This window comes from Schistocerca cancellata, chromosome 7, assembly GCF_023864275.1.
Source record: "Schistocerca cancellata isolate TAMUIC-IGC-003103 chromosome 7, iqSchCanc2.1, whole genome shotgun sequence".
In the NCBI taxonomy this organism is placed as follows: domain Eukaryota; kingdom Metazoa; phylum Arthropoda; class Insecta; order Orthoptera; family Acrididae; genus Schistocerca; species Schistocerca cancellata.
The window spans coordinates 29,958,025-29,983,832 of record NC_064632.1 but is presented as its reverse complement, the minus strand read 5'-3'; the positions used below and the strand labels follow the sequence as shown (position 1 = coordinate 29,983,832).

Genomic DNA, 25,808 nt, shown 5'->3' with positions numbered 1-25,808 from the left:
CAGCTGCCTCTTCCCCCCACTCTCCCCATTCTCTGTGTCCTCTCCAGGGACAAATTTGCAGGTTCATATCTCTTCGCGAAAGTGGTTTGTCCTACTAAATTTAAGTATTTGGAATTCCTGCCGGAACTGGAGTCACTCGGTTAGTATTGATGTTGGTTTGGGAGACATTTGGCCTTGCCTCCATGTCAGCCAGGCTACCCCCATCCCCTTTTCACTATGTTTTGTCTGGTCTTTTTTGTTATTTTGTTTCCCCTTTTCCTGTGTCCTCTTGTCCTAGTGTTGCCCAATTATGTTGCGATCATTGTATGTTGTGGGGATTGGGATGGGTTGGTGACAGTGATGGCGCCCATAGTGCCTGTGGGTCACACTCTCCTCTCTCCTGTTCTTTACTCTGTCTCTTTGTTTGCCTGTTTTCCTTTCCCATTGACTGGACTGTGCTATTAATGTTGCTCCTTCTGTAGTTTATTTGCCACCGTGGATCTTGGGACCAAGTACCTCACTGTTTGCCTCCCACCCCCCTACCTCCCCTCCCTCTTCAGTCAACCAACCAACCAACCCTCCATGACATGTCTATGCACATCTCCATCACACATGGGCCAGCCAACAGCTGATGCTGGCTTGGGCAGTCAGCTTCACCAGACCAGCTCACATTTCCAAGTCCACACCCATGAACTTACAATGACACAATGGATGAGCGGTTTCCCAGGCTCCATGGCAGTGGTTCACAGTGATGGCAGCACTGCCATTATCCTTCTGTATCAGTGTGAGCTTCTAACCTCGTAGTAGTAGATGCTTGTGATAGTTCAGCAGAGATATGTGCCAGTGGCACTGCTCACTCAGGACCACATAGTGCTAACTCAGGCACAGAGTGGTGAGTGGTCTAAACAGTGTCAGCAAAGCAGGACATGGACGTCAAATGGCCATCTTCGTCAAATAGCCATCCTGCCACTGCAGCCTTCCAATATCATTGGCACTGCTAGAAGATCACATGCTTGCAGAAAACATATCATTTGCATTGCAGCACTACAACGTTGTAATTCAGTACAAAATAAAATATGTTGTATCTTGCAGTGGAATTTATGTAGCCACCCCTGGCCAGCACTACCACCTTCACAACTTGCCATTGCACCAGCTGGGAGAGCTAGCCTTCTTGACAGCCAAATGTGTTTCAATATCATCTTTATCTGAAGCTGTATAATTTGTTTCACCTATTGTGGAGTAGTTGCTCTATCTTTATATATCATGAAGGGTCCATCCCACCATGAATTGTTCTACTAGGTGCATATACAGGGTGTCTCACCTAACTCTGCCACCTCAAATATCTCTGAAAGAACAATAGATATTCAAAAACGGTTTTCACCAGCATGAATGTACTGCAGGGGCTTAGGAAACCAAATACTATGCGAAATTTTAAAATGTAAAAAATACTATTTTCAACACAGATTTGTGTACTTTTAAATGGACACTGTAGTAACACTGTTCACGTTACGTCGCACTTCACTTAGCGTAGACCGGGACTGTGTCCTAGGCATGCCCAATGTTGACTGACTGCGCTCCGCCTGTCCTGCCAGAGTTGTTGTTGTTGTTCATGTTGTTACGCCGGCAGAGGGCGCGTCCGAATTCTCGCGTGCCCTCTGGTGGACGGGACTCTACTTGCGGCAACTACCGTCCATGACGCGCCGTGCCAATGTGCGCCTCCCGCGATCTTTCTGGTGGCTACTACAGACACCTCCTGTTATTTCATATGCAATCAATAGCATGAAAAATCACAAAAATAATGGTTTTGGTTGCACCACAATATGCCAATTACATCCCAAGAAATTGCAAAGTGAAGTTGACACTTGAAACAAATGAAGCACACAGCTAGCGCATGTTGTGAGACTCAAGTGTGCGCCTCACACTGCCTATGTCAGGTTCTCACACAATGGGAATGTATGCACAATCCACAAAAATAAACAAGTAACACGCCCCACACAAAGTTGCGTTTTTCAAATAATAAATGTGTGTTTATTCTAGCAAAATGGCAACTAGAGCTACAATTAGAGATAACACACTTGAATTCACTTTGCTTCTAAACACATTTACTAGTGCCCTGTTGCCAACAGAAACTGTATTGTTGTGCATTACATCCAGCATAGAGAATACACCCACATCTTGACCAATGAAACTGTGTCAGGTCAACACGTTTGAAGTACCCTCCATTTGCATCAATACACATTTGCAGACGGGTAACTTGAGAGTGTTGCACAGATTGTAGAGTTTCTACAGATATTTCCGCACACACTGCAGTAATACGATGCTGCATATCCTCTACTGTCGTTGGGGGTTCGTGATACACTCTGTCCCTCACTGTGCCCCAGAGAAAGAAGTCTAATGGCGTCAAGTCGGGGACTGTGGTGGTCATCGTACAGTACCTCCCTGCCCCATCCACCTATTTGGAAATGTCACATCTAGAACATCTCTGGTTGCTTTTACATTGTGTGTGGGACGCCCATCATGTTGGAACCACATTGATAGATGAGTTTCCAATCCTAGATCCTCCATGACGAGCACTAGTGTGTGTTGAAGAAATGATGCATATTACTGTCCATTCAATGTTCCATGGTAAAAATAGGGACCTACAATACAGTTAGCAACAATACCGCACCAAACATTGACACTCCATTGTCATTGGTGAGCAACTTGGTGAATCCAGTGGTGATTTTGCACAGATCAATAGTGCATGATCCACAGATTCACATTACCATGATTTGTAAATGAAGCCTTGTCTGTAAACAACATATTGCTTAGAAATACTGGATTATCTTGCAACTGCTGAATTACAAAATGACGGAATGCAATGCAGGATTCAAAGTCATTCTTGTACATTTCTTGGTACTGTGAGAGGTGGACCGGTTCAAGTAAGGTATGGCTCAAGAAGGGGCTAAACTATCCCCCTTTAGGAGTGTCATCAATCAAATATGGGCCAATGATGTGTTGTCATACAATACCACACCATACATTAACACTCCACTGACATAGTATGTCAATCATATCACAATTACTGGCAGCGTGAGGTGCAAGCTTGAGTCTCAGGACATTTGCTAGCTGTGCACTTCATTTATTTCAAGCATCAACTTCGCTCGCAATTTCTTGGAATGTAATTGATGTATTTTGATGCAACCAACGCCATTATTTTTGTGATTTTTCATGCTATTGATTGCATACAAAATAATGGGGGCGTCCATTTAAAAATACACAAGTTTGTGCTGAAAATAGTATTTCTTTATGTTTTAAAATTTTGCACATTATTTGGTTTCCTAAGCCCCTGCTGTACATTCATGCTGGTGAAAACCGTTTTTGAATATCTATTGTTGTTCCAGGGATATTTTAAGTGGCAAAGTTAGGTGAGACACCCTGTATATCCAATATTTGGTCAACTATTTTCTAAACCTGAGCCGTTGTTCCTCTACATGCAGTTGGGCATAGCTTAAAGTGTAGAGTACCCCCTCGAGATTTATTTATTTGTTTATTTATTTATTGGAGACATAGACAAAATACATTGTATGGATCAGATAAAATTGTATTACATGCCCTAATAAGTATACATTGTTTACTAACCTGGATTTAGCAAATTACAATTTTGTGTAATAATGTTGTAGGCTATTTCATACTAAATTACAATTTTAATATTAAAAGGATAGACTGCTAAAAATGACACCTTGTGTTGCATCCAGACACAACTAAATGACTGTTACACACTGAGCTTTCGGTCAAAGCCTTCGTTGAAAAGGAAAACACACAGCCATTCACACAAGCAGCACATCTCGTGCACACACAACTGCAGTCTCCAACTGCTCTGTCTGTCCAGAGATTGTGGTCATGTGCATGTGAGGTGCACTTGCTTTTGTGTGTGTGTGTGTGTGTGTGTGTGTGTGTGTGTGTGTGTGTGTGTGTGTGTGTTTATTCCTTTCTGAAGAAGTCTTTTCATTGTGCCTGTCTGTAATTCAGTGCTTCAACTTTACAGTGAGTAGCAATCTATCCTTTTCGTGATATTTTTGACATTTCAACTGGGACTTTCTAATGTTTAAATTACGATTTTTTTACATCATTTATGCTACATGTACTTGTACATGCAAGTTACATTTATTTTTGATACAGTAATTGCATTGCAATTAGTCTTAAACTGTAGTGCACATAGAATCATTTATACTATAGCAGCAGTTTTCTATCAAAAAAGTTTTGAAAGATTTATTAAAAGAGTTTTGTTATTTATCTTTCTCAAGTTTAAAGAGCCAATGGGCATGCCACAGGGGTAACATTGATTCCCAGCAGATCACTGAAGTTAAGCACTATTGTGCTTGGCTAGAACTTGGATGGGTGACCATCCGAGTCTGCTGAGTGCTGTTGACAAGTGGAGTACACTGAGCCCTTGTGAGGTCAATTGAGGAGCTACTCAACTGAGAAGTAGTGGCTACAATAATGAAAACTGACAATGGCTGGGACTGCGGTGTGCTGACCATCTGTGTCTTCATATCCGCATTCCGTGACTCCTATTGGCTCGGTCTGTCAGCACTGTTGGGGTTTCTGTGTCCTGTCCAGATGGAGAGTTTCTGTGATATATGATGGGAATTTGTCTATTGCTCTTCGTCCCACATAATATGGCTTTGATTTGAATTTCATGATTATGTGCATGGACTCACAGAAGAGGTTCCATTTCTTTGCATCATGGTTCTTTTGTCTTGTTATCTTGAGTATAGGGAGTGTGTTCGAATTTTGTCTGCCAAAAGAGTTTGTGTAGATGTACACTGGGTATTGTTAACATCTTAGTTTTAAATGTTTGCTTCCTGATTCTTTCCATGTAAGTTTGGCTGTCATTCTTATTGCTCTTTCTTGTTGTACTTTGAATAATCTATTAATGCTTGTTTTGGAGGTGCCTCCTCGCAAAATTATGCCATCTCAAATGGATTAGTGTGTAGTATATAATTTTCATAATATTTATTTCTTGTAGGTACCTGAGTTTGTGCAGCACTTATAGGTTTGAGCTCAGTTTCCCATTTATGTATTCTAAGCACTTATTCCAATTTACATTGTCATTTATTATTATTCTGAGGAATCTTACATATGTGGAGTGTTGATATCTTTACTATGAAAGTTTTGTAGTTTGAAATTTAGACAAAATGTTTCAGTAATGTTGTTACACACATTTATGTCAGTAAATTTTTGGAGAGCATTATTTACTTCTAAGTTGGCTTTTATTTCCAGATTTTCATTGTCTTTATCCATAAACAGTAGAATTATGCTATAGTTAATTATGTTTGGACTGTGATTTGTATATAAAGTGAAAAGCAATTGGCTAAATGAATAGCTGTGGGACAGAGAAGTGTAGAGTTCTTGCTTCAGATCTTATTCCCCTCCCCCAAGGTATGACAGGTTCCAGTTTCCTGTATTCTCTATTATACCACATATTCCTAATATTTTTCAATCTACACAGTCAAATGCTTTTGCAATTTGCATGAAAATGCTGTGAGATGACACAGCCATTTGGATACACTTTTAATATCTTTACTTGTGTCTTGACCACACTTTTGTTTTTCTTTCAACTTTGTCATTTTCAAAAGCTGCAAAATCTAACACACAACTGGTATCAGAAGATATGAAAACATGATACATTTCACCATTGATACACTCTGTTTAGTCCAACTGGCTTCCAAAATTTTGCCTTGGTAGCTGTTTGCACTTGTCTCGCGAGTGAGAATGTTGACGTGATATGATGTATCTAATGATTTTATATGACTGACATAACACTGGTAAGCTAGGAAGTCATGTTCTAGTAATTGTAATATGTCTCTTATCAGTAGTGAAATGCATCATATTTTCATATCTTCTTTGGATCTTATGCCAGTACTTCAGGATCTCTTGCAGGTATCATTATGTAAATTGGATGGAGAGTCTCCTGGTCTAAAAAATTGTTATTTTTTATTTGGTGCACTGGAAATTGTGGCTCTTGAAGTTTATTATGGCCAGCTGAGTTGCCTCTTTGTGTATTTGATGAATGGAATGCTGGGCGTCTATCCTAAAGAATGTTATTTTTTAAAAACAGATTACCTATCTTATCATTTCTCAACTTTTCTCTTTATTTCATGTTAAGCAACAATATAACTGAGGAAGCAACAGCTTTCTTCAAAGTAATTATTCTTCTTCTAATCTGGATAAATTTGGCTACCATAAGCAGATACAGCATAAAGTTACAAGGGCACCCATATGATAGTTCGTAGGGGGAGCTCTAGACCTTGGGGTATGGAGTATTTTGGAAGATGAATGGCAACTTGTAAGTAACCACAAAAAAGTTCGAGTTCTGACTCTGTTAAAAACCTGTGTAATACTGATTTTTTAATCCTTTTCTTGAAAGAAAGTCACCTCACTACATTATTCTTCTAACTTTGCATGAGAGCTAGGGGAAGGGAGGGGGGTGGGAGCACAGTCTACCCCTTGCCTGCAGATATGGGTGCCCTTCTGAAGCTATATTGTGATAATACAGTAAACAGATTATGTTTCTATGGGTCACTTGTATTTTATTAAGATTTACCTTGACTCATTCCAAACTTAATAGCAATGTAGAAAAAGAAAGATTTCTACTTACTGTCAGACGACAGGTTACGTTGCAGACAGGCACAATTAAAAGACATTTGCACATAAGCTTTCGGCCACAGCCTTCATCATAAAAAGAGAAGCACACCTCACACACACATGACCACCAACTCCAGCAGCTTGGGCTAGAATGCCTAAAACTTTTTCTTATTGATAGAAATTATGCAACATGGTGACTGAATCTGTTTTGATAAATATATTTTCACCATCCTGTTTTCCTTTTTGTAATCATTCATAACAAATATTTAGGTACTGTATTGTACACATTTGTTGCTCTTCTATTTTATTTTTTTCCCCCGCAGATGATCTTGTTTGCAGTTTACATCTTGGAGGCTGCTATAACGTGGTAGGGCACAAACAGCCAAAATTCTTTTATGCATGGAATATTGAAGAAGTGGTTAATTTGTATGGAGAATATAATACAAAGAAAGTTTATTCAGCAGCTCTTCCAAAACAAATTTCATACTTGTTGGACCTATTGAGGTAATCAATTAATAAAATAATGTTTTCTTATAGAGGCAAAAGGTCACATTTTGAAAATGAAAATCATGCCAATTCTTGTAGATACACCAATACTAAACCATGGAATAATTTTTAATTTAAATGTGAATGTCAGTGATATGAAAATAGTAGGCTAAAAGAATCAAAAAGTAGTTGAGTGTACCATTGATGGATATTTCCTGTGCTATTATGGTATTATTATAGCATACATAGAACATACAACTTGCAGTTTTCATGGCATACAATAGCATACTGAAGCAATAACTACATGTATTTATTTTAGACACAATGTAAACATTAAACATCTATAAATTTTTCAGATAAATTAAATGGCCTTTAACTGAACTAATACAAAGTTTTGACAATACTATGTAACAGTACAACTACATTTTTATAGATTTTTGTTGCAATTTTCAACTCTTAGTAATATCAAAGCTGTCCAGTTTACCAGCGGAAAAAGATGAGTAATTTACATGAATTTTACATACTTCACATGTAACTCAGTCAGAGGGTGATACCCAATTTTTAATTTTTTTCAGTTAGGACTCTGTGACAGTGATATAAGATCAGGAAATGTATCATTACATATCCAAAATGCATTACAAGTATAGAACAATGATATACTAAGTTACCAGATTATTGAATGAAAATAAGGCTGAAAACAGTTATAACAACAAAAACAATGATAACAAACCTGCCGCATAAAAAAGATAACTTTATTGTGCATATATCTTTATAATAATAGGCAAGGAAAGTGTGTATTGGCAGAGATATAGGACTTTCTTCTTTCGCTTGCGCCTTTGTCCCGCAGTGTTGGCAGGGTCAGCATTGTTACAACTGGATTTGGCATGGTTAGTTTGAAGGGTGGCCAGATGCCCTTCCTGCCGCCACCCCGTACCCCCCAGGACAGAATCAGTGTACCCCAACTGTCTGCGTCTAGTGTAAATCATGAAACAGTGCAAAAGTGTTTCAAACATCTGCAAGTCATGTAACTGAGGCGGAATGTGGGGACCAGCCCATATTAACCTAGGGGGATGTGGAAAACTGCCTAAAAACCACATCTAGGCTGGCCGGCACACCGGCCCTCATTCTTAATCCACCAGGCGGATTCGATCCGGGGCCAGCGTATCTACCCAAGTCCAGGAAGCAGCGTATTAGTGGTCTCGGCTAACTTGGCAGGTAGGTATAGGACTTTCATGTGAGATATATTTGGAAAAAAGTATCTGGGATAACTAGATCAAGTACTCATACATCTCCTCTTTACGTGAAGAATTTGTCATACTTTTCAATTAATTGTGTTAGCTACAACAACCCAATCAGTTGGATCTGAAGTACCCACATAAGAACAATACTGTCTACTTTTTCATATAAGACAGTTAAGTGCAGCTAAACTGTTGCTATAGGAATTTGCTAATACAAAGTTTTTCATCATAGATTTGATAAATTGTAGCTTTTCATTAAGAGTCTTCAAATCTTGTGAAAGTCTATCAAAAATGTGTTTTTTAGAGTGCTGTGACCTACACATATGAGCTTGCAACATATGCTTACCTCAAACACAATAAAAGATGTGATTGTAAGAAACCAACTATCTTTTAAATCACAGCATGATGGTACACTACAATACAGCTTAGAAAACATACACAAGACTGCCTGCTGGAGCTGGTAATGGGTGTATAAGAAGAATTTTCCCACAGAGTGTTGCTTGCTATTGGCTGCAGGCGATAGAGGCCCTTCACCAAAGTTGGTGGCATCTAGTAGGAGCCCGGAGTAGCTGAATGGCATGCTATTCAAATGAATGCACATATCAACATGTGACATGGTAGTGGTGGCTGATACTACTCAAATGAGCATGCATATCAATGGGCACCATGTTAGTGGTGGTGGAATAGCAGTAATGTGCAGGTTACTTCACCCCCGCCTTCCCTGGGAGTGAAGGGAGGCCAGATGCTGGCTCCTCTGCAGCCTGCTGATGGTTGACACATCCTTATTGTCTGGAGCAGTTGTTCTGGGTGCAAATGGTTCCCAGTCTAGCTGAACCAGTGGGTAGGGACAGAAGTGGTGCAAGTGCCAAGATGTGCACCTTCTGTCCTCTCCAGGAGAGCCGGCGGATGACCCCGGCACCCTGTAGGCATCAGTGTAGGCAGCATCTGCGTTATTGTAAGAGGAGGTTGTTTTGGCTTAGGAGGCACTTGTGGGAGCACATCGGGCTCAGACTAGAGTTCCGGGCACAAACCATGATGACATTGGTGCTGCTGCAGGAAGCCTGCCTGTTAGCAGTACATGGAGCAGCATCTGTGGCTGCCGGCCCTGCAAGAGTTCAGCTGGACTCTCGTCCCCAATTGAAGTCCTTCCGTAAAAACTGAGAAAGAACTTAAGGGCCTGCTCTGCTACAAATTCTGTGACATTTGCGCATTTGCTTTTTGAAAGGGGACACAAAGACATTTCGCCTTGCAACTGTATTGTGGATGAAAGGGAGGCACCATGATGTAATGAATACCATTGTGTGAGCAAAAATCAAAGGCGTCAACAACCAAAACACAGTCGATATCAATTAATCAATTATTTCCCAAGGTAGTGTGGGCACTGGCAAATACTCAAAAAAGGGGTGGGGGGGAGGGAAGGGGGGGGGGGGGGGGAGGAACAGTGCGTGATGCTGCTTGTTGATCTAAAAACTTGTGACTCGCCATGACCAGGCACTTCACTTTGCAATTAATACCAGGCCTGAACACATGCCAACATGTCAGTTGTTTAATGCAGGAGTTTCCCCAGTGACCTTGATGTAACAGGTTCAGAACCTCCTTACACAACATTACTGCAATCACAACATAGGAAGTACCCTTTTACGTCCTCAAGAGAATGACACCATCTAAGAGGGTAAAATGATGACAGAAAGCACAGAAGTTCCACAATGGGTCAGATGCCCATCTCAACAGATGGTGAGGCCACCAATGTCGTATCATGTGCAGTGCTTGTTTAAACACCAGGTCTGCAGCTACTGCAGAGTGCAGTTGTGGAACTGGTAGTGGGGAGACCATCAGTAGTCTGTCTTGCTTCTGTATAAAGTTGAAAACACAACTGTTCTCTTCCTGATCAAGCAACAGTTTGGGCCTCAGGGCCGTGAAAACAATGTGTCCATGTTTGCATGCTGTGATGTAGGGTGTATCTCAATGTTGTGATTATATATTGACAAAGCTAAGGCTCAGCATTGAAGGTGATAGTTGGCTTTGTCAGGTAAAGCACCTGAAGTGTGAAAAATGATCTATGACTAAAGACACCATATAAGAATAAGTGAAATTTTATTAGGCATAAATGACTGAAAGGGCTTCTTTTTCAACTTTCATATAGTGCTGCTGAGCTGTGTTGAATGTTTTGGACAGAAAAGTGATAGGTTGCACAAAGCCATTGGTATGATGAAGGGCCAGAACTGCTCCCACCCCATACTGGGACTCATCCACTGCCAAGACTAAATGTTTACCATGCTGGGTGGCATCGAGGCAAGACAGGAAGTGTAATTTGTTTTTAAGTTGCAAAAATGCTTGCTCAAAGACCAGCGACCACTTGAAAGAAACATCTTTGTGAAGTAACTGGTGCAGAGGGTGAGCCAGTGTGGCTGCATCCAGAATAAACCTGTGATGATATGCTATTTTACCAAGAAGCTTCTGTAGCTCTTGCAAATTGGTCAGAGGAGGCAAAGCCATAATAGTGGCAAAGTGCTGTTCCAGGAGTGGGACACTGTGCCTGGAAATTTCATGACTGAGATACAAAAAGATGGTTGAAAAAATTGGGGCTTATTAAGATTACACCTAAGGACTGTTGCAAAGGAGCAGTGAGAAAATGGGGGTTACGTAAGTCTTCCTCCAGTGTAGTGCCTGTTACTACAATATTGTCCAGGTAATTAATGCCACAAAGACATCTGCCATAAGTTACTCCAAAAAGCATTGAAAAATAGCTGGGGGAGTAGCCACTCCAATCATTAAATGTTGATACTGATAAAGGCATGGAACTGTTTTGTGCATCATCTTATGGAACCTAAAGATAGGCCTCAACTAAATCAGTTTTGAGAAAGATTTGGCCCCCCGTCAATTGCCCAAGTAATTCATCAGGTCAAGGCAGAGAACATGTGTCAGTAACAGGCTGCACATACAGCAACTTTAAAGTCTCCAAGAAGTCGGAGCTGACCCAATGATTTTTGTTCAGTCACTAATATATATCTCAATCACTTGTTGAAATTGATAAAATGATGCCTAGTGATGTCATTTGATCCGATTCAGATTTAACTTGTTCATGTAAGGGCACATGTAAGGACCATGCCCCGAAAAAATGTGGCGAGCTGAAAGTTTATTCGTGACCCTAATCCCTCTGAAAACAAATCCAAAAATTTAGAACACAATAAATATAGGTCTTGATAAGGGACCCGATCTGACACAAGATGCACAAAGTGTCAGTAATAGAAAATTAAAAAGCAGTGAAAGCATCTAATCCAAACAAATTTTCAGTATGTGATCATTAACAATCACAAATGTGACAGGACAGATTACAGATTTGTAAGCTATGCTGCCAGTAAATTGACCAAGAACAGGAATATGCTGTTCATTGTAGCTTACCAGATGACTTTGATGGGAGCCAATAGCGAGGAGCCCAGCCATGCTTACATTTGAAAACTGAGGAGCAAAATAGCTGCTCCAGTGTCCAGTTGTAGTGATAACAGTTGGTTCAGGACTGAACCTTCAATAAAGAGCTTATTCTGACCTGCGAACAATGATGAATTACAGTGAATCTCAATGTGCATTTGTTCTAAGAAAGACAGAGAATGACAAACCGATGCAATATGGCCTTTTCTGTGGCACTTCTGGTGTAATGTATTCATGAAACAATTATGACAATAATCAGTTTCTGTTCAGTTCTGTAAAAAATCAGCTGGATGAAACTTCAAATGAAGCACATTTTTGATAACCACATTGCTGTATTTCACCATAATTTTGAATATGAAAACTTTCATACACTGTCGAATCTTGACAAAACCATGTTATATAGTTACAATGGAGACATCTCTGAGACATGCCTCCCCCATTCCCGTTCACCACAAACTGAACACCCAGACTCATTCTCTTTGAATTTTTCTAGGAATAGAAAACCAATGGTAACAGAGATGTTACATTTCAGTAGTACATGTTTTATGGATGTCAATTGCAGTCAGACTGCAATAACTTTTATGTAGATAAAATTTTTAGAATCACAGATATATTTTGTAAAACATAAATGATTATCTACTTTTATATTCAGTTTCCATAACAGATTTTTTAAAATAATTTATATATTGCCAAAAATAAGTTTATTTGCTGATAACTGGCAAAAGTAGCAAATCTGGCTTCTTAGGATAATTAACACTAACAAAGATAAAGTGAAAATATAAAGAATCAGATTTTCAATATACACTGAAGTGACGAAAGTCATGGGAGAGCATTATGCACCTATACAGATGACGGTAGTATAGTGTACACGAGATGTAAATGGGCGATTCATTGGTCGAGCTCTCATTGGTACTCACATGATTCTCATTAAAAGCCTTCTGAAGTTATTATAGCTTCGCAATGGGAACTAACAGACTTTCAATGTGGAATTATAGGTGGAGCTATATGCATGGGACATTTCATTTCGGAAATCGTTACGAAAGTCAGTATTCAGAGATTCACAGTGTCAAGAGCATGCTGAGAAGCCAAATTTCAGGCATTACCTCTCACCATGGACAACACAGTGGCGGATTAGCTTCACTTAATGACAGAGCAGTGGCATCTGTGTAGAGTCGTCAGTGCAAATAGACTAGCAACAGTGCATGAAATAACTACAGATATCAATGTGGGACGTATGACAAACATATCCATTAGACAGTGCAGCGAAATTTGGCATCAAGAGGCCATGGCAGCAGACAACCGACACAAATGCCTTTGCTAACAGCATGACATCACCTGCAGCACCTCTCGTGGCCTCATGACGATATCAGATTGCACCCTAGATGACTGGAAAACTGTGGCCTGGTCAGGGAGTCCAAATTTCAATTGTTAAGAGCTGATTGTAGGGTTTGAGTGTGGTGCTGACCCCACGAAGCCATGGACCCAAATTGTCAACAAGGCACTGTGCAAGCTTGTGTCTGTGTATGTGCAGATGGATATGTGTGTGTGTGCGAGTGTGTACCTGTCCTTTTTTCCCCCTAAGGTAAGTCTTTCCGCTCCCGGGACTGGAATGACTCCTTACCCTCTCCCTTAAAACCCACATCCTTTCGTCTTTCCCTCTCCTTCCCTCTTTCCTGATGAGGCAACAGTTTGTTGCAAAAGCTTGAGTTTTGTGTGTATGTTTGTGTTTGTTTGTGTGTCTATCGACCTGCCAGCACTTTCATTTGGTAAGTCACATCATCTTTGTTTTTAGGTTTGTGTTTGTTTGTGTGTCTATCGACCTGCCAGCACTTTCATAAGTCACATCATCTTTATATATATATATATATATATATAATAGAAGGAAACATTCCACGAAGGAAAAAAGTATATCTAAAAACAAAGATGATGTGACTTACCAAATGAAAGTGCTGGCAGGTCGACAGACACACAAACGAACACAAACATACACACAAAATTCAAGCTTTCGCAACAAACTGTTGCCTCATCAGGAAAGAGGGAAGGAGAGGGAAAGACGAAAGGATGTGGGTTTTAAGGGAGAGGGTAAGGAGTCATTCCAGTCCCGGGAGCGGAAAGACTTACCTTAGGGGGAAAAAAGGACGGGTACACACTCGCACACACACACCTATCCATCCACACATATACAGATATATATATATATATATATATATATATAACAAAGATGATGTGACTTACCAAATGAAAGTGCTGGCAGGTCGACAGACACACAAACGAACACAAACATACACACAAAATTCAAGCTTTCGCAACAAACTGTTGCCTCATCAGGAAAGAGGGAAGGAGAGGGAAAGACGAAAGGATGTGGGTTTTAAGGGAGAGGGTAAGGAGTCATTCCAGTCCTGGGAGCGGAAAGACTTACCTTAGGGGGAAAAAAGGACGGGTACACACACACACACACACACACACACACACACACACACATATCCATCCACACATGTACAGACACAAGATATATATATATATATATATTTGAAGTGATTTCACAGCTCTACAATAACTTTATTATTTGAGATATTTTCACAATGCTTTGCACACACATACAAAAACTCAAAAAGTTTTTTTAGGCATTCACAAATGTTTGATATGTGCCCCTTTAGTGATTCGGGAGACATCAAGCCGATAATCAAGTTCTTCCCACACTTGGCGCAGCATGTCCCCATCAATGAGTTCGAAAGCATCGTTGATGCGAGCTCGCAGTTCTGGCACGTTTCTTGGTAGAGGAGGTTTTAAACACTGAATCTTTCACATAACCCCACAGAATGAAATCGCATGGGGTCAAGTCGGGGAGAGCGTGGAGGCCATGACATGAATTGCTGATCATGATCTCCACCACGACCGATCCATCGGTTTTCCAATCTCCTGTTAAGAAATGCCGAACATCATGATGGAAGTGCGGTGGAGCACCATCCTGTTGAAAGATGAAGTCGGCGTGTCGGTGTCCAGTTGGCATGAGCCAATTTTCCAACACGTCCAGATACACGTGTCCTGTAATGTTTTTTTCGCAGAAGAAAAAGGGGCCGTAAACTTTAAACCGTGAGATTGCACAAAACACGTTAACTTTTGGTGAATTGCGAATTTGCTGCACGAATGCGTGAGGATTCTCTACCGCCCAGATTCGCACATTGTGTCTGTTCACTTCACCATTAAGAAAAAATGTTGCTTTATCACTGAAAACAAGTTTTGCACTGAACGCATCCTCTTCCATGAGCTGTTGCAACCGCGCCGAAAATTCAAAGCGTTTGACTTTGTCATCGGGTGTCAGGGCTTGTAGCAATTGTAAACAGTAAGGCTTCTGCTTTAGCCTTTTCCGTAAGATTTTCCAAACCGTCGGCTGTGGTACGTTTAGCTCCCTGCTTGCTTTATTCGTCGACTTCCGCGGGCTACGCGTGAAACTTGCCCGCACGCGTTCAACCGTTTCTTCGCTCACTGCAGGCCGACCCGTTGATTTCCCCTTACAGAGGCATCCAGAAGCTTTAAACTGCGCATACCATCGCCGAATGGAGTTAGCAGTTGGTGGATCTTTGTTGAACTTCGTCCTGAAGTGTCGTTGCACTGTTATGACTGACTGATGTGAGTGCATTTCAAGCACGACATACGCTTTCTCGGCTCCTGTCGTCATTTTGTCTCACTGTGCTCTCGAGCGCTCTGGTGGCAGAAACCTGAAGTGCGGCTTCAGCCGAACCCTGTATATATATATATATATATATATATATATATATATATATATATATATATAATATATATATATATATATATATATATATATATATATATATATATATAATAGAGGGAAACATTCCACGTGGGAAAAATATATTTAAAAAAGAAAGATGATGAGACTTACCTAACAAAAGCGCTGGCAGGTCGATAGACACACAAATAAACACAAACATACACACAAAACTCTAGCTTTCGCAACCAACGGTTGCCTCGTCAGGAAAGAGGGAAGGAGAAGGAAAGACAAAAGGATATGGGTTTTAAGGGAGAGGGTAAGGAGTCATTCCAATCCCGGGAGCGGAAAGACTTACCTTAGGGGGAAAAAAGGACAGGTATACACTCGCACACACACACATATCCATCCATACACACAAGACACAAGCAGACATATATATATATATATATATATATAAAACACAAAGATGATGAAACTTACCAAACAAAAGCGCTGACAGGTCGATAGACACACAAACATGCACACAAAATTCCAACTTTCGCAACATCAGGAAAGAGGGAAGGAGAGGGAAAGACGAAAGGATGTGGGTTTTAAGGGAGAGGGTAAGGAGTCATTCCAATCTCGGGAGCGGAAAGACTACCTTAGGGAGAAAAAAGGACAGGTATACACTCGCACACATACACATATCCATCCGCATATACACAGACACAAGCAGACATTTGTAAAGGCAAAGAGTTTGGGCAGAGATGTCAGTCGAGGCGGAAGTACAGCGGCATACATGTTGTTGAAAGACAGGTGAGGTATGAGGGGCGGCAACTTGAAATTAGCGGAGGTTGAGGCCTGGCGGATAACGAGAAGAGAGGATATACTGAAGGGCAAGTTCCCATCTCCGGAGTTCTGACAGGTTGGTGTTAGTGGGAAGTATCCATATAACCCGGATGGTGTAACACTGTACCGAGATGTGCTGGCCGTGCACCAAGACATGTTTAGCCACAGGGTGATCCTCATTACCAACAAACACTGTCTGCCTGTGTCCATTCATGCGAATGGACAGTTTGTTGCTGGTCATTCCCACATAGAAAGCTTCACAGTGTAGGCAGGTCAGTTGGTAAATCACGTGGGTGCTTTCACACGTGGCTCTGCCTTTGATCGTGTATGTAGTGGACTGACCCGACAGCCAATCCACTATGACTTGTAGCCGAATAGCACACGTTAAGCTCACACAGGCGTGAGGTCTGAAACAGGACAATGTAGTTTAATGTAGCAAATAAAGTGCGTTGCTGCTGGAATACTTAACTTTAATCCATAATTGGAGAACATCGCTCTTGTTGATACATTATATAATCTCAATATAAACTGGTAATGGCGCCTTGCTATGTCGTAGCAAAAGACGTAGCTGAAGGCTTTGCTAACTATCGTCTCGGCAAATGAGAGCGTATTGGTCAGTGTAGCTTCACTAGCAAAGTCGGCTGTACAACTGGGACGAGTGCTAGGACGTCTCACTAGACCTGCCATGTGGTGGCGCTCGGTCTGAAATCACTGACAGTGGCGACACGCGGGTCCGACGTATACTAATGGACCGCGGCCGATTTAAAGGCTACCACCTAGCAAGTGTGGTGTCTGGCGGTGACACCACAGTGTACGCCTTCCAGGTTACAGGACTGGAGTAGGTGGTGGTGGGAGTGTACATGGGACAGGTTTTACACCGGGGGTGGATACAAGGGTAGGAGCCAGAGGGTAGGGAAGGTGGTTTGGGGATTTCATAGGGATGAACTAAGAGGTTACGAAGGTTAGGTGGATGACGGAAAGACACTCTTGGTGGAGTAGGGAGGATTTCATGAAGGATGGATCTCATTTCAGGGCAGGATTTGAGGAAGTCGTATCCCTGCTGGAGAGCCACATTCAGAGTCTGATCCAGTCCCGGAAAGTATCCTGTCACAAGTGGGGCACTTTTGTGGTTCTTCTGTGGGAGGTTCTGGGTTTGAGGGGATGAGGAAGTAGTTCTGGTTATTTGCTTCTGTACCAGGTCGGGAGGGTAGTTGCGGGATGCGAAAGCTGTTTTCAGGTTGTTGGTGAAATGGTTCAGGGATTCCTGACCGGAGCAGATTCGTTTGCCACGAAGACCTAGGCTGCAGGGAAGGGACCGTTTGATGTGGAATGGGTGGCAGCTGCCATAATGGAGGTACTGTTGCTTGTTGGTGGTTTTGATGTGGACGGACGTGTGAAGCTGGCCATTGGACAGATGGAGGTCAACGTGAAGGAAAGTGGCATGGGATTTGGAGTAGGACCAGGTGAATCTGATGGAACCAAAGGAGTTGAGGTTGGAGAGGAAATTCTGGAGTTCTTCTTCACTGTGAGTCCAGATCATGAAGATGTCATCAATAAATCTGTACCAAACTTTGGGTTGGCAGGCCTGGGTAACCAAGAGGGCTTCCTCTAAGGGACCCATGAATAGGTTGGCGTACGAGGGGGCCATCCTGGTACCCATGGCTGTTCCCTTTAATTGTTGGTATGTCTGGCCTTCAAAAGTGTAGAAGTTGTGGGTCAGGATGAAGCTGGCTAAGGTAATGAGGAAAGAGGTTTTAGGTAGGGTGGCAGGTGATCGGCTTGAAAGGAAGTGCTCCATCGCAGCGAGGCTTTGGACGTGCAGAATATTTGTGTATAAGGAAGTGGCATCAATGGTTACAAGGATGGTTTCCGGAGGTAACAGATTGGGTAAGGATTCCAGGTGTTCGAGAAAGTGGTTGGTGTCTTTGATGAAGGATGGGAGACTGCATGTAATGGGTTGAAGGTGTTGCTCTACGTAGGCAGAGATGCGTTCTGTGGGGGCTTGGTAACCAGCTACAATGGGGCGGCCAGGGTGATTGGGTTTGTGAATTTTAGGAAGAAGGTAGGGGTGCAGGGTTTCGGTGGGGTCAGGAGGTTGATGGAGTCAGGTGAAAGGTTTTGTAGGGGGCCTAAGGTTCTGAGGATTCCTTGAAGCTCCGCCTGGACATCAGGAATGGGATTACCTTGGCAAACTTTGTATGTGGTGTTGTCTGAAAGCTGATGCAGTCCCTCAGCCACATACTCCCGACGATAAAGTACCACGGTCGTGGAACCCTTGTCCGCCGGAATAATGACGATGGATCGGTCAGCCTTCAGATCACGGATAGCTTGGGCTTCAGCAGTGGTGATGTTGGGAGTAGGATTAAGGTTTTTTTAAGAAGGATTGAGAGGCAAGGCTGGAAGTCGGAAATTCCTGGAAGGTTTGGAGAGGGTGATTTTGAGGAAGAGGAGGTGGGTCCCGCTGTGACGGAGGACGGAACTGTTCCAGGCAGGGTTCAATTTGGATAGTGTCTTGGGGAGTTGGATCATTAGGAGTAGGATTAGGATCATTTTTCTTTGTGGCAAAGTGATATTTCCAGCAGAGAGTACGGGTGTAGGACAGTAAATCTTTGTCGAGGGCTGTTTGGTTGAATCTGGGAGTGGGGCTGAAGGTGAGGCCTTTGGATAGGACAGAGGTTTCGGATTGGGAGAGAGGTTTGGAGAAAAGGTTAACTACTGAATTAGGGTGTTGTGGTTCCAGATTGTGTTGATTGGAATTTTGAGGTTTTGGAGGGAGTGGAGCTGGAAGTGGGAGATTGAGCAGCTGGGAGAGACTGGGTTTGTGTGCAATGAGAGGAGGTTGAGGTTTGCTGGAGAGATTGTGAAGGGTGAGTAAGTTGCCTTTCCGGAGGTGGGAAACCAGGAGATTGGATAGTTTTTTGAGGTGGAGGGTGGCATGCTGTTCTAATTTGCGGTTGGCCTGTAGGAGGATGCTCTGAACAGCCGGTGTGGATGTGGGAGAGGAAAGATTGAGGACTTTTATTGAGGATAGGAGTTGATGGGTGTGTTCATTGGCTGAGTTAATGTGTAGGTGAAGGATTAGGTGGGTGAGGGCAATGGATTGTTCAGTTTAGAACTGGTATAGGGACTGATGGAAAGAAGGATTGCAGGGAGAGGGAAAGACGAAAGGATGTGGGTTTTAAGGGGGAGGGTAAGGAGTCATTCCAATCGCGGGAGCGGAAAGACTTACCTTAGGAGGAAAAAAGGACAGGTATACACTCGCGCGCGCACACACATATCCATCCGCACATATACAGACATATGTAAATGCAAAGAGGTTGGGCAGAGATGTCAGTCGAGGCGGAAGTACAGAGGCAAAGATGTTGTTGAATGACAGGTGATGTATAAGGGGCGGCAACCTGAAGTTAGCGGAGGTTGAGGCCTGGTGGGTAACAGGAAGAGAGAATATATTGAAGGGCAAGTTCCCATCTCTGGAGTTCTTCTATTAGAAAGGTTTGAAATTACGAAATATCTGGCATATTTAAAATTTGTATTGTTAATTGCACTATCTGATTATAATTATAAAATTTATTTCTGGACTCATTTACAAAATAATGTATTTTAGCAAAGATTCTTCTTTTGTCAAGAAAGTTTGTAAACTCTTTAGCTTTGTAAAGTCTCTGGAATATTATGAGTACTGCAGATTGTAGGTAGTAGTGGGCATGCCTCTGATGGAATGTATTTGTTCTTTAATTTTGTCTACGACAGTGTAATTGATGGTTATATGAAGACAAATATTATTAAGTCAGTGTGATATAGAAGAATGGGATAAAGTAAAAGAAAATCATAGCAACAGATAGTCCTTCATCAGTTATTTAGTCATCTGGAACCCAGTAAGTCAACATTTCAGCCTCAAGAATGTACTCCTAGATGCAAGAACTGGAACCAACAAGAAGAAGAGAAAATGAAGATAAGTAAAAAGTTTTTCTTTTGTATATCTTACGCCTCTTGAAGCTTTTGAAAATAATGAAGACACTAAGAGAAATTTGAAGGTGATATGTGTGAGGGTAAGATTACACTACTCAGATCACCCAGAATGAATCTCATTGAACGTTTATGGGACATAGTCAAGAGGTCAGTTCATGCACAAAATCCTGCACCTCCAATGACATGTTGAATCAAACACATCTGAGCACTATGGGACTTAACATCTATGGTCATCAGTCCCCTAGAACGTAGAACTACTTAAACCTAACTAACCTAAGGACATCACACAACACCCAGTCATCACGAGGCAGAGAAAATCCCCGACCCCGCCGGGAATCGAACCCGGGAACCAGGGAGTGGGAAGCGAGAACGTTATCGCATGACCACGAGATGCGGACACGTGTTGAATCCATCCTACGTTGCGTTGGTACACTGTGCTAGGCAGGAGGAGGTCCAATATCATTAAGAGGTAGTCCATGACTTTTGTCGCCTCAGTGTATAAGAGGAAAAAATATAATGTGTTAAATGAAATTTTGATTGATAGTTGCCAAATATTGTAATAGACTCAAAAACACCTTTATTGAAAATGAGTTACAAAAATTTCATAGAAACAACATTAGAAAAAGAATGGTGTCGAGAGGTGCATTTGATTCGGCTCTGTTGTCATCTAGTAGTGAACAGGTATCACAGTGGCATAGATTTGCTTAACACTGTGCTCATTCACTTTTTGAGTACGATTTTTTTTTTTAAATTGCCCATGATGTCCTGGTACAGTTTACATCTGGAATTGAAACTTTGCTATTCATAGCATACTAATTTCCCTGTGGATGTGCATGATTTGTAAATCGTTCTGTGTTGTCTCTTATTTTGTCCTATGTATTGGAGGTAATATCAATGAAAACATTCTTAAGAAAAACTATTTTTAAGTGTATAATATTTCTTTAAATGTTATTTATTCAAAATGTTTTTGGCAGTAGATCCTGCTTTTAAAAAAGAAAAGAAGGGGGTGTTCCCTTCCAGTGAATGAGCTTTTCAATTTGCAGTACAGTGGAGACTGAAAAACAAAAATGGCTAAAACAGCTAATAAGGATAAGGGCCACTGAAATCATACTCCTTGCTCTTGACATTTGATTTGCAGTCAATGCTTGTGGATATTATTCGTAACTGTGATTTAGACCCAAATTTCATACAGAAATGGGAATAAAGTCATTGGTATTTACCAGGGTGTGTATGCCCTGGAACAACTGGGAAATTCAGGAAAAACCCAGGACATTTTTCATCTGGGAAAACCCAGAATGCAGGAATTTTTTAGAATTCTGGGAATTTTTCATTGTTTTAGTTTTCAGTTAATTTTTTGTAATTTTGACTGGTAAGAACTGATACTCTAATGAAGGTCTTTACTGTAGCCCCTAGTGCCGAATAATACTGCAGCAATAAAACAAAAATGAGAGAATAAAACCAAAATAAAATGTTTGTTGCAAAGAGAATGCATCATTTACACCAACAAAATGCACAGCACACACTGGCATCTACCGACAGCAAAGTGTGTCAAATAGTGTGCAATACTTTGTTACAATAAACTGCTTTTGGTGTGTCTTTCTTGTGAGCGTTGTTTCGATGAGTGTGGCATCACAACTGTTTACGTTTCTAACAAGTCATGGGAAAATATTGAGAATGGTTGTTTGAGAAGTGCTACTTTCAAATTAATTTTCTTATTATGCAAGATGAATTATGTTACATGTGAGAATGTGTGATGTATTTATTAAATCACAGAGAGTTATACCCTCATTCAAAACTTAACACTGGGTACTAACCACTTTGAAAAATTTTGGTCCCAGAAGACCAGCCATTTATTTCATTATTTAAAATTTTGCTGACACATCTATGTGTGATATATGTTAAAGGGTAAAACACTCTGAAGAAGACCAAGTTTCAAGGTTATTTTTCATATATTTTTTTTAATTCTTTGATAGATCAGAAATTATGCAGTAACAATGGCATAAAGTATAATTACAAAGTGAGTTCTTGAGCAAATGCATGTATAATTGGCTTTTATATGGAAAAGTCAAAGTGCTTGATGGAACATGTACGCAGCCAAATAACCCATAAAATGTTCATTGCACAGCTGTGAAATTTATAACTGTGCTTGTCAGAAATATTCATCTGCTGCAATATAAGCTGTACACTCGGCATCCTGCCAAACCACATCCTCAGGAGGAAAAAAAAAAAAACAGCAAAAAATTTCGGTGACCAATATTATATGTGAAAGCTTAGCTTTTCTTGTCGTTGAACTCTTATGTATTTTAATTAACTTTTCCTGTTTGTGTGTTAGGCTACTTAACAATGATGTCATTGGCTGACCACATCACGTGTCCTGTGCCTTTAATATCTGCTGTCATTGGCTGGCAAAAGCAAATTGAAATCTTGATTTCTGTGCTTCAGAAGCTACCATGTTGTATTTGGTGGAATTTGTGTTTATGAATTCATAATATGAACATATGTTTTGGAGATGTTGCCACACATCAGAGATCTTTCCAAAACACATTGTTTCTGCTGAGTTTCATTTCCATAATGTTGGGAATTTTTATGCTGGTGTATGAAACCTTCACCATTCAAAGGATTGATAAGTTTTACTGCTCTGAGGGAAAGTGCATTGTCATTTAACACGGAGAAAAATATGCTTTTATCAGGGGTATATTGTATTCTGACCTGGAGAAAACTGCATTTCTACCAGAGAAAAAGTTTATTTTTAACTGGGGAATCCAGGATTTTTTTCTTGTCTACATATGCACGTGTATACAATATGTATTTCAAAAGCCAATCAGTGTGATGGCATGTCTTCGAAGCGTGAGCTTCCCAAGTGAAGGCAGGACAAGAAATATATCGACTGAAGAAATGTGTTCTTCATGCCATTGATCTAATGCAGACTTTGCAACATTGTAGAATACGTTTGGCACTAATGTGATTGTCAGCTTACCTCCTGGAGAGCGACAGAAATATTCTGCTAAATTCATTTGATATTGTCTTGTCATTGCCATTAAATAATCTGAATGGTCCTCACTTAATGTGTAACACTGGGTTATCAGATTTAGGATTTGATTCCAGGAAGGTCTACAGTTAATTTCATATTCTACATTGTGAATTATATATGTTATCAATCAGTATAGCAAGGACAGTGGAGTGCAGTCACCACTAACTCCATTGTGATATGGTAACTTGGTCATTTTGTGAAGTGGAAGATGCCTCGGCTCTCAGTTCCTGTCTGACGGAGACCTAGGCACTTTGTCAGCTGTTTACTTCCTCTGCTACCAAGCTACAAGCTTTAAGGTCAAAAATTGGTAAAGAAAACTTGATTTCTCGATCTTAAGTCTTCTCAAAACTTTGATTTAATACCATTGTAATCTATTGAGAGACCTTGGTATTGACCACTTCTCCAAATGTTCAGGGGAAGTTCTTCCTTTGGAGCCATCCATTCTCCCAAATACAGACATTTCTCCCGCCATCACGAGATCCTTGCTGTATGTGGATTCTTGATGAGCGCCTCAGTAGTTGTCAAGAAGCTCTTTCTTGATTTCAGACCAATCTGTTGACCTGGGGTTTCTTTGTGGACTCAGTTCTTTGCCAGTGTGGCATTGAGCAGTCTAACAGCCATTTCCTTCAGTGTTCTTCATCACCAACCACCTGCACCTTGCAAGACCTTATGAGAGCTACACCAAATGCACTTCAAGTGTCCAATTTTTGGTCTCCTTTTGTGTAAAATTATGTCAACACTTATATATATTTGATATTTCTGTACTTTTGACACAATAAATAAATAAATAAATTTAGTACCATGTAGATCTGGACATGAAAACTTAAAGAAATTGTGAAATTAGCCAGTGTTAAAACTTGTATTATTCTGCTTGTGCTGAAATAATTCTTAGTCTTTTTTGTGAATAAACAACTTGATTGAATTAGGTATGTTTCTATTTTTAATATCAATTATGACTAGTTTCACTTTAATCCTATCTTTTGTAAATGAATGCTCTTTCAGTATATGTACTGGTTATGTATGGATGATAATTACACTTGTTTCTTTTATATTTGTGACAAATCTATATTACATTTAAGAAACATGGTTCACTAATGAAATTCTATTGTTTTGTCTGTTATATTTTTTGCACAAAATTTTCCATCTCACTTGTTAAATATATTAAATTACTTTTATTGCTAAATGCCAGTTACTACTCGAATATTTGTTTACTATAAATATGCAAATCATATCTTTTACTTTACAGGAGCAATGACTGTCATTCACCATGGTCATTTGTGACAGCACTTGCTTCACAGATTGCAACAGACATCTATCCAGCCTCAGCACTTTTGCATTTAAAAATGGGAATGCTTTTAAACCTGGCAGTTCAGGTGATTATCTTGCTTTTTCAGTCTTTCAAAAAGCTACAACTAACACAACTATTACATTAAGTAATTAATTTTACAATATATTTTCATCCATGACAAATAGATTGGTTGACTTTGAAGGGGTGTAATTTTCATTGAATGTGGCGCTTAAGAAGGAACATTCTACAGAGTATTTCTGCTCTAAATTATAATATTATGGGATGTATTTGTGTTACAATAATGAGTTACGCATTTGAAAGATAGAGTTGACAGATACTGACTGCTTGAAGTTACATCTATAAGGGAGTTCAAAGTTCTGAAGTTTAAAGGAACACGACAACCCTATCATTCTTACACTATGTGCTCTTCTTTTCTAGTTAGTAATTCATCTGTTAGTTAGAAGACACTACCCATAAAGCTGAAGCCTCCTGCCATATTGGGACTTGAACCTGGAACTTTGCCATTCATGAGCAATGGTCTTATAAACCACCCAAACATTGCTCACGACCCACTGTTATAGCTTCACCTCTGCCAGTACGTCTCTAGTACTTTTCAGAATCCACAGGTCTGTTTACTTTGGTGGATGAAATGATATTTATGGAATATATTGCCAGTTCAGTAATTATTCTTGTATAAAACATACACACAGTGATGTACAAAATATAATAGACAAGACATAGTGTGATGTGCTGATTGATAACATGTGGTGATGTAGTGTGATAATTTATTGTTGGGAAAGCGATGAAAAGTCTATTGGGGAAGTTAACTCACACATCTTTGACTAAAGATAGATTCAGTGAAAGATTGTGGAGGGAATTTTCTTTCCTGGCCTTGAGTTTGTGGATGTACCATCTACTTTCAAAAATGGATAATCTGTTAATAACAACATTCTCAGTAATACAGCAATTATTTTGTCACAGATGTTTCCTAGAGCCTGTTTGCAGAGGTAAGACAATATTCAAGAGAGATGAAGAAAGGTGTAGGAAACTACTACTAAATTTCTCTTCTTCCAATATTTTCAGAATTCTTTGAAGAAATTGTTCCAACTCAGATTTACTTCCTGAAATGTTGATACAAACATGACAATAAATCTTTATGGCTTTCATTATAGGTTAAGTTGTAGTAACTTTAGTTAATTG

At 40.4% G+C, this 25,808-nt stretch overlaps 1 protein-coding gene across 1 annotated transcript in view; it reads left to right on the top strand.

The window, feature by feature from the left end:
• The window catches only part of LOC126092417 (uncharacterized), a 240,529-nt gene that overhangs the window by 77,524 nt on the left and 137,197 nt on the right, over positions 1 to 25,808 (top strand). Inside the window, exons 5-6 of the mRNA XM_049908004.1 lie at positions 6,933 to 7,113; positions 24,567 to 24,693. Of these exons, the coding sequence (XP_049763961.1) occupies positions 6,933 to 7,113; positions 24,567 to 24,693 (308 nt within the window). The remainder of the gene's footprint in view (positions 1 to 6,932; positions 7,114 to 24,566; positions 24,694 to 25,808) is intronic.